The following is a 12,446-nucleotide window of genomic DNA, read 5'->3' as shown; positions in this document are numbered from 1 at the left end:
ACTTTTAAAAACAATGCCAATTTTATTTAATTTTCAACAATAAATGAGTTAATTGGCAAACAAGTTTTGCCTATCAAGATGACATCTGAAACTAAAATTAAAAATTATTTTTCAGTGTGAATTATCATTCCTTCAAACCATATAAGAAGATTGTTTAACCTCAGAACTAACGTTGAGGCACAATATTTATCTTCAGGCAGCAGTCAAAATATTAGGTTGTCTTTGAAGTCCAGAAATTTATTTTACATTTGCCAACACAATGTATTGATCCACTTGTAGAAGCCATGTCCAGATCTCCTTTATCCATCAGGTACGCCATCCCCAGCTACCCTGCGTGTTGGCTACTATAGTTCAGAGATGTGCTATTTATCACAGAATACCCTCAGATGACAGGAGGCAGCTTGCCCAGAAATGCCTTGAAAGTTACACTACCCCCACCTCCCAGCAGATTGCAGCCAATGACTGAATAATATGTGAGAATGAAAGACTGGCTCCCTTGCCTGGAGGTGGGAAAGTTCCATGCTACTATTCATATTCCAGAGCTCCTTGTGGGCAGAGACTGAGGCTAGACCTCTTCAGAAACCACATTTCTGCTGAGCTTTTTCCTCTGCCCTTTCTGGCTTCCTTTACTTCCCTCTAAGATTCTCTTTCCTTAAATCACTTGTGCAAGATAACCCATCTCAGGCTGTGTTTCTGGGGACCCTGAGCTAAGACATATGCTGTGATTCTAAAGCAAAACACACTTGCTCTTGAATACTCTTGTTCTAACAGAAGGCTAATTGAATAAAAATCCTAATGGAATAATAATCCAATTGAATAAATTGGCTCTTATTTAATTTATTCCTAAGTAACTTTCTAACTGGTATATGCTTTAAATTATGAAAGATTTAAAGAGCATTTGGATTTACCTCAGAAGTGTATCCTTCAGTATTTAAGTCAAGAAATGAGAGCTGTCCTCTGTCGGTGTGCCCACAGCCCAGCCAAATGCTTGCATTCCTGCTGTTGTGATGCGTAGCAACCATGCATTCAACAATTACATTTTTAGGTAATAAAATGCGTCTCATCAGACAGACTAATTCAGCTGAATTCAAAATGTCAAAGACCTGAGAAAGTTTAAAGATAACAAAACAGTACTTACCAAGTTTACTCATTTCCCTTGAAAATATATAGACTTAAATGTTATAGCTCTGTCAAGCAAAACCTAAAACTGTTAAACTGGAACCCAACTAGATCATCAAGATTAGTAATCTAAACTATAGATAAAATTACATGAAAAGACAAATATGTATTTTTAAACTGTGCTTGATACTCTTTGGTATGTTTAGTATTTTTTTCAACTTGAAAAGAAAATCTCAAGGGTCAATTAAACAGGATTTTAGCAGAGTCAGGAGGTACTCTGCATGCAATTCTATATTGCAGAGCCACCGCCAGTGAGAGAAAAACTCTTGGGCCAACAATTTAGCTGAGCTTCTAGTAGTTGAAAGGAACAGGAATTTCAGTCTTTGGTAACAAAATTTAGAAGTCATCTCTAGATTCTGTTTTTATGTTTGTCCTTCAAACACTAATGATCTGGAGAGAGTGTGAAGGCACCGTAAGAAAACAGAACCAGAAGTCAGGAAACTGGGATTAGAGCTGTGACATGGCCACCTGCCCGCCACTCAGGAGACACCAAGAAAGCCCATCACTCTCTCTGTGCCTCATTTCATAAAAGTGATGAGTTTTCCTGTCTTGCCTAGTATATGTTATATTTTAAAGATAAAATAAGTATGTCTAAGCTTTTTAATATTGTCATATATATATATTTGTTATGTATTCTGTTAAGTATAGGTGAAGTATAATTGAAAATGAAAAAACAAGAAAGAAAACAAGCTATGAAAAATTTTTACTGTGGACATAAATATAAAAGTTCATGTGACTAACACTGATGGTAATGTAAATTAAAAAACAAGTAAACCAAGGAGAAAAAAATTATGTAATATTTGATAAAGTCATTATAGTTGTACTTGACTATTTTGATCAGAACATTTAAAGTTAAAACTTTTCCAACTAATTATAACACAAAATCAAGAGCTCACAACATAAAGATAACCCACATTTATTAAAATGTATATCAGTGTAAAACATCACAAGAGTTCTCTTTCAGATAATATGGTGGACAAGGTTACTTGGGCAAATCTTCCAACTAAAAACAATTTAAAATGCTAAATGATTTTTTTAAAAACAATGTATTAAAAACATTGAAGATCTGACACCATAAGGAATTATCAGGCCGAAATCACAGTGAGAGACAGAAACCAGAGAGGTCAGTTGACCCCTAAAGCCAGACTGGCCCTGAAGACATTTGTCTGCCAAGACAAAGTAAGACAAAATAAATATACACTCTTGGATGCTTTGTGGGGCCCATGGGAGAGAAGTTGGAGTCTAGGGCCTTCCCAAGATGGACAGTCTTAGTAAAGGGACTGTACCCATAAAGCTGGGACCCCAAAGGACGGCATATTCAACATAAACAAGAAAGAGAAATCAACCTGTCCACATTTCCACCTTCATTGGTATATAGGGAAAGTTGTTCTGGGACTGTGCAGGGAGAGGGGGAGAGGGAGCAAAAGGTTGCTGAAAAATTGCTATTCACAAGCTTGTTGTCAACACAATTCATAGACCAGATTTACATTAACTGGGCAGTTAAAAAACAAATCTCAAGCCATGAATTGCATTTAAAGCAATTTGCAGCAAGAAAATCCAGCAAAAGATATGCAAGACCTGTATGTAGCATTACAAAACTTTATTGAAAGACACTTGAGAAGACCTAAGTAAACAGAGAGAATTTGTGCCATTCCAGAATAGGAAGACTTGGCCAGGTGCAGTGGCTCATGCCTATAATCCCAGCACTTTGGGAGGTCTAGGAGGGAAGACTGCTTGAGGCCAGGAGTTCAAGACCAGCCTGGGCAAAAAAGTGAGCCCCTTTCTCTACAAAAAAATTAAAGGAAAAGTTAACCAGGCCTGGTGGCACACAATTGGCTGATGGAGACTGAGGCGACAGGATCACTTGAGCCCAGGAGGTCAAAGCTGCATTGAGCTGTGATCCTGCCACTGCACTCCAGCCTGGATGACAGAGTGAGACCCTGTCTCAAAATAAATAAATTAATTAAATAAATAAATAAATAAATAAGAAAAAGAATACAAAGACTTAATATCATAAGGATATCCTCTCCAGATTGTCAACATATTCAATCCAAGACCAATACAAACGACAATGTGGTTTTTCATAAGATTTGACAGCATGATTCTAAATTTTATATAGAAAAGCTAAGCCTAAGACTGGTTAAAATATTCCTGGATGAGAAAAATAAATAGGGAGAGGAGACCATTATAAAGCTACAGGAATTAAGACAGGGTAATACTGGAGGAAAAATAAATGAGTTGATCAGTGGAAGACAGTGTACATGTGGATATGCACATTATCTTTAATAAATTACAAAATGGACACATCAGAGCAATGGGACAAAAGGGGAGAAGCTATTTAGTAAATCAAGCTGAAAAAATTAGTTTTCCACATTAAAAAAATGAATGGGATACAGATAAAAATGTCAATTCCAATGGATTAAAAACTTGTCAAAAGCAAACTTTTAAAATTTTTGAAGAAATTGCAGGTAAATATTTTTGTAGCTCTAAAAGAAAGATGGGCTCTACAACAGGACCAAATAGGAATAACCAGGAAAAGAAGGAAAAAAAAAGGATTGTTAAATTTATATATATTAAAATTAAGAAATTCCATTCATTAACAGGCACCCTACAGGAAATTTAAAAAGCAAGCCACCAGCTCGAAAAAGAAATTGCAACATATAAAACCAACAAAGGATTAGTATGTTATATATAAAAATTTTTTTCTGATTTGATTTGTAGGCAAAAGAGTCAACAGAAAAATGGGCAAAATAATGGGCAGGCATTTCAAAGAAGAGAAGAGGAGACAGGCATATGGGAGCATGTGAGGTTTTGGCAATGTCCTTTTTTTGTGCCTGTGGTGGTGAAAATTATAGGAGGTTTGCCTTACAACTATTTTTAATTCTGTCTCTGTGTGTTTATGTGTTTAAGTATATATATTTGAAGATTATATATATATATGCATATATGCAAATGATGTTCTGTACAAAATATTAACAAAACTTTACTACAAGAATACCTGGGCAGAAGTAGGCCTTTCTTGAGGATTTTCTTTCAAACACTTTTTAATTAATTTCTCAACCATAGGCCATGGGGCACAACCATATTCTTTAACTGGATCTAAAACATTAAAAAACATCATGCTAGCGTACTAAATAAGTAAGAATGGTTATATTTCCTCTCAATGTTTATAAAAGGTCCAGACATTGCAAAGAAAAATACAATCTCCATAATCCTATATTTATGTAAATTTACTTATCACAAAATTAAAGCTAATTTTGTTAACTTGATCTCCACTAAGAGATGTGGAAAAAGATTTTTTTTAATGGAATAAAAAGAGACCCAAATAACAATTTAATAAAATAATAGATTTTCATTCCGTACCTGCATTTCAAATAGACTTTGGAAACACTTTTACTCATATAATAATTAAGCTTCTACTTTTTATTTTAATACTCAAAGTAGGCAAGCATTTAATCCTTATGTCCTCACAGATGGTTTGTGCACATCTGTTTTTTATAAGAGGCGTAGCTTATTCTGGTTGATGCAGAGCACAGAACTGAATTTTTTTTTTTTTTTAAGATGGAGTCTCACTTTGTTGCTTAGGCTGGAGTGCAGTGGCGCGATCTCGGCTCACTGGAACTCGTCCCAGGTTTAAGTTATTCTCGTGCCTCAGCCTCCTTGGTAGCTGGGACTACAGGCACGTGCCACCATGCCCAGCTAATTTTTGTATTTTTAGTAGAGACAGGGTTTCACCATGTTGGCCAGGCTGGTCTCCAGTTCCCGGCCTCAAGTGATCTGCCTGCCTGGGCCTCCCAAAGTGCTGGGATTACAGGTGTGAGCTACTGTACCCAGCAGAGACCTGAATATTTTCACTAGAAAACTAGTAAAATAAGGGAAATAACCTAGATTATATCTAAGGTTTATCCAATTAATAATAAGTTTTCTTTTGCCATGATCTTGAAGTTATACCCAAAAAAGATAAAGCTCTATTTCCTGTACATGGCACATTGTGTACACTCAAAAGTATTTTTTAAATGAAAGGGAAAGCAGAAAATATGAGAAAAAGCTAAATAAATTTAAAATGTTATTTTGTGGTGAGAACTAAAGTAATGGTTAAGGAATGAATTATAAAGTCCTCTAATTTCTTGAAAGCATGAGACAACCATTCCAAATGAGCTTTGATAACATTAAATACACATTTACCGATTCTTACTAAAAATTATTATTATAGATCATTCAGTCTTCCATTCCTGCATGTAAATTATTTCACTCCAAGAAAATGAAAACATTCCATGATAATGAGTACACAGTAATTCTTTATGAAAATTAAAAATCACCAAATGTGGAGTTCTAACAGCAATTTCCTTCTCTGAGTACGTTTCTAAACATAATACTAAATACACCAGTATTAATTTCGGATTTTTTAAAAAGCCTAAAACTGCTACCTTTTTCAGGTGATTTTTATTAATATATCACAGGATTTAAGAATATTTATGCACTAAACAAAAATGATCATCTGTTTAAGGAATTAAGCATACAGCTACAATTAAATAAAAATGAAGCTGCTGATATTAAGAAAAAAAATCTTCATTGTACAGAAAACAGAACTTACCAGGTAATTTTCCTTGTATTGCTAATTCATCAAACTCATTTGGAAACTTCAAACCCTCTACTATTCTACCTCCGGTTGTCAAAATGTCATAGAGTAGTAAACCAAATGAATAAACATCAGCCTGTTGGTTATAAATGACATTTCCTCTGGCAACTTCAGGTGCACGAAACCCTGAAAGTAAGCAGATAAAATAATAAATATGACCAACATCAGGGCTCATACATCCAAGGAGGTACACACTTGGGCTATATGCCAAACAAGAGAGTAGGAAGAGATGTTCTAAACCAGGCTGTGTTATTTTTATAACCAGGTACCTTGATCAAGTCAATTAATTGTCCTGTCTCATAACATCTCACCACCCAAGGCTGACCTCAAAGGATAATAAAATCCTTCAATCTTTAATATAAGATCTTCAATCTTCAATAAAATTACCTTGAAGGATAATAAGGATAAACATTCAATGGTAAGTTATTAAGTAGTATTTCATAATTAAGAAATAAAGTGTACTAGGAAAACCTATATCATTTTTCTCGTTCCTAATATTAACTATTTCCAGGACAGGAGAGATGAGTAGAAAGGAGATTTCTAAACCTCACTCCAACTCACTTTAACCTGACCAAAATTCTAACGCTCTCATTATTTCCTGAACTTTTCTCTCTGCTCCTTCTACCCAAAAAATAAAAAATAAAAATAAAAACAACAACTAAAACAAAAAAAAGCCTTCTCTCTCGGGTTCATGCCTGAAATTCTTTTAAGGGGAAATAAATCTTTTGTTCCACAAGACAGATAAATTACTTTTAAATTCTTCAGAAAAAAAGAGTGATTTCAACATTTGTGATAATAATAAAAATATAAACAACCTAAAGACATCCAATCACAAAGGGAAATGGTTAAACAATGTATACCATGCAGTAGCTTAGGGATCACTTTCTAAGATGATATGCTATGACATAAATTAAAAGAACATGTAAGATATAATCCTGGATAGACAGAAAGTTATCAAATACGTGGAAAAAATCAACTGAATTAATTTTCTTAGCTGTGATAATGGTATTATGATTACGTAAGGAAACATTCTTATTCTAAAGAAATATACACACTGTTCAGAGATGATATGGCATGATGTCTACAACTTAATTTCAATGATTCATTCATACGCAAAGAGAGCAAGAAAGAACAAGTAGGGCAAAAAGTAAATAATCAATGAATTTATGCATAGGGTATATGAGTATGAGTGTATATTTTACTACTTTTTCTTTTCTTTTTTTTTTTGAGATGGAGTCTCACTCTCTTGCCCAGGCTGTAGTGCAGAGGTGTGATCTTGGCTCACTGCAACCTCCGCCTCCTGGGTTCAAGCGATTCTCCTGCCTCAGCCTCCCGAGTAGCTGGGATTACAGGTGCCCACCACCATGCCCAGCTAATTTTTGTATTTTTAGTAGTGACAGGGTTTCACCATGTTGGCCAGGCTGGTCTTGAACTCCTGACCTCAAGTGATCCACCCACCTCGGCCTCCAAAAGTGTTGGGATTACAGGCAGAAGCCACTGCACCCAGCCTGTATTACTCTTTCAACTGTTCTGTAGGCTTAAACATTTTCAAAATAAAAAGTTGATGGGAATGTACATAATTAAAATCTAGGAAAAAATACATCCCAATATAATTTTTATTTCATTTGCTAAAATTATCTGTGCATTTTATCTTCCTTTTTATTTCCAAAATTTTTACAATGAACTTATATGATTGTTAGAGTAATTTAAATATGCAGCCAGAAAAATATAACGAAGTATGAATTCATAGCCTTCAAGGAGTAAATGACTGAATTTGGAAACAGTTCTATTTGACAGACAGACTACCAGCAAAAGACGGAGCTCAGCAGTCCTCACCGTGCTGGAAAAGCATGAGGAGTTGGAAGGATGGAGACATCGAATCTGAGCATGATAACCCCTACTACACTAACTGATAACATTCCCCCACATATATGTATGTAAATATATTGTATACATAGTAATATATTAATATAATTACATATAATTAATTATCATGCAAATTAGCATAATTTGCATACTAATATTAAGTTACAGATATGATGTTTCAGACCTAAATATATTATACATTTCCTTAGAATAAGGGCATTTTCCTATATAACCATAATATAATTCTCACAATCTAAGTTAAAGAATTGTGTAATTAAGATAAAACATATCCCTAATAAAGTGCACCTCTGACATAATGTAAACAAATCACAACAGCTCCTAATTCATCTCTCTCTACTATTTTACAGACACCTTATTGAACATTTCATTTGATATGCACAAGGATCATCTGTGGTAGACAGATAAGGACTTTCTATTTTATAAATGACATAATCCTTTCAGAAATGTATGTATTTTCCTAAGGCCACACAGATAATGAACAGCAAAGTCAAGAGTACTTAAAAATAGTGAGCTACCCACACAGTCACTAGTTCATTAACAACCTTTATGCTTCCCTTCTTAGAATGTGAAAGAGATTTCGGAGGCTTATTTAAATCTTAACCGGTTATTTATTATTCATTGAGCACATTTATTAGGTATCTATTATATCCAGGTACTATTCAAAAACTATTAAAATGTTCAGCATATTTTTTACTGTTAGATTCTGGAATCACAGGCTCTTAAAGCAGGAAAAGACTCTAGGGGTCATTTCGTCTGATTCTAAATTCTCATCCAGTGCACACATCCTTTTACAATAGTTTTTACCCTTCTAGGCAACAATCTGAAGATCGTAGAGCTGTGAAGAAGGTTGGAATTTTTTTTCACAATGAGTCAGAGAACTCAGAGAAAGATAACTGTGAAGATATGGAAATGAATATTTACTTCAATATGGAAATGCTTTTAAACTTCTAATCTTCCCCTTTTCAAAGTAAATATCTTCATTGGCATGATCTCTAGCATGAAAACATAATATTATTTATATATTCATAAAGTGTCTCAATTATAATATAATACCCTTCTAAAAGCTTCTTTAAATTCATCCAATGAATTTCTAGTGTTCTTGATTGCACTAACAATTTCTTGATGAACATCATGCCACTTATTAAGTGGTAGAGCCAGTTTGGTGCTCAGTAAATGTTCAATGTATTGTTGTCAAATGAATGAATAAATGAATAAAAAATAAGTATAATTTCCCCTTGGAGAATTATCATAATGATTACAATGTTAAAGTACTTGAGAAAATATGATTCATTGTCTAAAAACTATTTTTAAAAATAATTTTTCAGAGAAGCCTGCATTTTAATAAACGCAATAAGTAAATAAAGAAAAGATCCACAGATGAAGAATAACAGAAATTTATGAATTAAGTCTGAGTATATATCACATTGTGTACTGAAACATATATTTTATTTTTTACTTTCAGAGAAGTATGAGTAGAGTATGTTCCATAATCTCCATCAGATATTCATGTATGTCCAGCCAGTAACATTTTATTTACCCGAAGACTATAGTATTTATATGGGTGTGTTAAATATTATCACATTAGTTAAATGTTAAAGCCATCAGTCAGCATTCATCTCAGTCAAAAGTGCAATTGCCACAGGACCCAGAATTAACTGTCACTCCCAGCAGGATATAATATAAATATATCCATTTGACTGAGTTAATGTTGAAACTCTCCAAGTTATTTAAAGGTGAAAATACACAAACCATAATTATTTTCAAAATGTGGACAGACACAGCACCATAGTCCCTGTCAATAATTGCATTGTTTCTGTCTCTGCATTCCCTGCTATCACAGTGCTGGACCAGGAGCTCTGCTCTCAGGCTGCTTGGGTTTGCATTTTGTCCTACAGTTTTTGTCCCATAGGACCTTGTAAATGTTTTTTTATATTCTCTAAACTTTAGTCTCTGTATCTATAGACTAGAAATAATAATAGCACATATGTCAGAGGGTCCTAAGGATTGAGATACTCAACTCATGGATAGAGCTAAGCACAAGCCCAGCACATCGCTTATGCTCTGGAAGGTTCTGCTCCTAATACAGCCATAATGGACCCACACTCATAATGCACACACTGCAGTAAGAGTTAGTAGAAAAATGCACCCAAAAAGTTTAACAAATCCATCATCTTTTGTTTCTCTAGAAGTTTCCATGTTAAAAGATGTAACATTAACAGGAAGATTCCTTAAACGGAAAAGACAAGAAGATAACTGAAATTGTATGAGAGGGAACTATTTTCTTCCCAAACAGAACTGCTTTGGGGAAGAAAAAGTTTGGTGATGGTAGGAGTAATAGCAGTATTAGTAGGAGTGAGAGTTATTGTTATTTAAAATTGGTGGCAGAGTTTAGGGCTGAGATAATTAGAAGTGCTCTAACAATAATAAATAGAGTAATGATAAAGAGAAAATCTAGGTTACAGCCAGAAAAAAAAAAAAAGCTTACAATAATAAGCAGCCTGTGAGAAGAGCAGGCAGACAAGAAAAGATTAGGCCCTGGGTTTCTGACATGATCTGTCTCCGTATTTATGTTACCACCATTCAATATTGGAGATTAAAAGGGATCAGGAACAATTGTGTGGCTTGGTATGAAGAATCAGATGGATATTACATTTTAGACAGGTGTTGAGCAAAACCAGGAAGTCAGATACTGAAAATGAAAGGCCATGAGTCTGAACCAAGGTGAACTGAGCTGGCTGCTAGCTGGCCCAGACCACAGAGCGAAGAAGCAGAGCTCAAGTACAAGCGCACAGCCCATAGGGACCCGAGAGATCCACTGTCCAATTAAGTAGACAAGGCTTCAACAACAGATTTTCACCCCATGAACAGAACGACTGGGTTGGGAGATGCAGAAAGAAGAAACTGAGTGGTCCTGTCCACCTTCATGTCCCATGACAAAAATGAGCAGATCTTTCAAGAGAAAATCACTGTCCCATGCCCACTTTTTCCAGGTGGGAATATATGAGGTCTATGGAATTTCATCCTTTAAGATTGTTTTTCCAAACCTCTCATTGACAACATTTGTTATTCATGGCTCTGTTGTTTTGTTTTGACTTTTTTAATAGTGAAGATTAAATAAGCGTCTTCATGTTAAGAGTTGCATATGGTTTAAGAGAGACTATAGAATTTAAAGCCAAATATCTCTGGATCTGGTTCTCATTTAGACTGAATTCTTATCTTGGCCAATTACTGAGTGATATTCTGCAAGTTATATAATCTCCCTGAGCCTCAGTTTTCTCATTTGGCAAATGAGAAACTAATAGCTAACTTCCAGCCCTGGCATGAGGATAAGAGATCTTGTCTCTAATATACCTGGCACTGGGCCTGACGCACAGCAGGTACTCAAAAAATTATAAGTAGTTTTATTATTATTGAACAACACAGAGACACTCTCAGCCAGAACACACACTTTGAAGTGTTTATGAGAATACACAGTCTACTTCTAAAATGTAACTATGCAAAACAAAAGAGTATATATGTATTTGGAGCAAAAATAAAACCAGGCATTGGAATCTGGGGCCATTTGCTTATCTAAGTACAAAAGTTGAGTGGGCAGGAAACGAACTAGAACCTTTTCCCTAGTGAGATATCCTCTAGCATATTTTCTTCTGTGCCAGGCATGGTGATTTAATTGAGTTGCAATCATCAAGATGATGTATAGCCACCTGTAATTTTACTTACAAATAACTAACTATATAAAGTTTCCCTAAAGATAGAGTGTTCCCCATACTCCAAACAAATGCCAACCCCTAAATGATTTACTTCCTGCTCAAACTGATGTCTGAGACAACATGTCTGTACAGATCACTGGCCCCATAACTGCTTTTCAGGATTCTGAGCTTGGCATTCTGATGAATTTGAGTAGAAGAAGTGGAGTGAGAACTGAGAAAGGGAGGTAAGATTCCATGGGGTAGACGGTGATGTGTACAGAAACCCTCAGTAGGGTCATGGCCAGCCCCCTGTACTCAAACATGTATATATTTCTGCAGCAAAATGTATGCATATTCACACTGAGCATGAGAAATAAAGATTGTAACAAGCATCAAGTCAGCTTGCTTAGGTTTTGACACCAAATTAGTCACTTTTAAAAAAAAAACTTGGGGTTTTCAGAGTTCTTTGGGTTTCAGAATTATGAAAAAGAATTTGTGGACCTGAATTTGATTTGCCTCACAAGTGTCAACAGTACCTAGACTGAAGTTTTTGCTGTTACTTTTTATGACCTCTAGAGTATCTAAATAATCGACAAATCTAACTTTTAAACATAACTTAGTATCAAACATTCTCTTTTTATTCAGTTTTTGCCCTGAAACATTACAATTGTTTTTTTCCTACAAAATACAATGATAAAAATCACAATGTAATGCTTGCATTTTTTCACAAAATAAACCTCTGTTCACAATGTGATAGACTCTGTTTTCCTTTTGACTCTTCTGAACTCACATCTGAGGTCAGTGGTTATCCATCCTGAAGACAGAATAACGAGACAGACCTGATCACCTACCTGGTGTGCCCTCTGATGTTTTTATCCCCATTCTACAGCAGTACTGAGCAATGCCATAGTCAGCAATCTTTGCAATGATGGCAGCATTGGGATACAGGGTGAAAAGCAGCACATTGTGGGGTTTCAAGTCTCGGTATATAATCATGGCTGAGTGGAGGTATCTGCCAGAAAATGCACAGGAAATCTTATTCAAATGTGATT

General features: G+C 35.1%; 1 protein-coding gene across 4 annotated transcripts in view; it reads right to left on the bottom strand.

The window, feature by feature from the left end:
• Window positions 1-12,446, bottom strand: part of LRRK2 (leucine rich repeat kinase 2) — a 144,859-nt gene that overhangs the window by 14,136 nt on the left and 118,277 nt on the right. For all 4 annotated transcript variants that reach the window (XR_008511898.2, XM_054527124.2, XM_054527122.2 and 1 more), the window contains exons 41-44: window positions 12,246-12,406; window positions 5,774-5,944; window positions 4,178-4,278; window positions 909-1,103 (exon numbers count right to left, since the gene is read on the bottom strand). Coding sequence is in view for 3 of the 4 variants with exons in the window: in XM_054527124.2 (XP_054383099.1) it covers window positions 909-1,103; window positions 4,178-4,278; window positions 5,774-5,944; window positions 12,246-12,406 (628 nt within the window). In the remaining variant the exon portion in view is untranslated. The remainder of the gene's footprint in view (window positions 1-908; window positions 1,104-4,177; window positions 4,279-5,773; window positions 5,945-12,245; window positions 12,407-12,446) is intronic.

Source organism: Pongo abelii, chromosome 10 (genome assembly GCF_028885655.2).
Source record: "Pongo abelii isolate AG06213 chromosome 10, NHGRI_mPonAbe1-v2.0_pri, whole genome shotgun sequence".
NCBI lineage: Eukaryota > Metazoa > Chordata > Mammalia > Primates > Hominidae > Pongo > Pongo abelii.
This window is presented reverse-complemented; position numbering and strand designations above follow the sequence as displayed.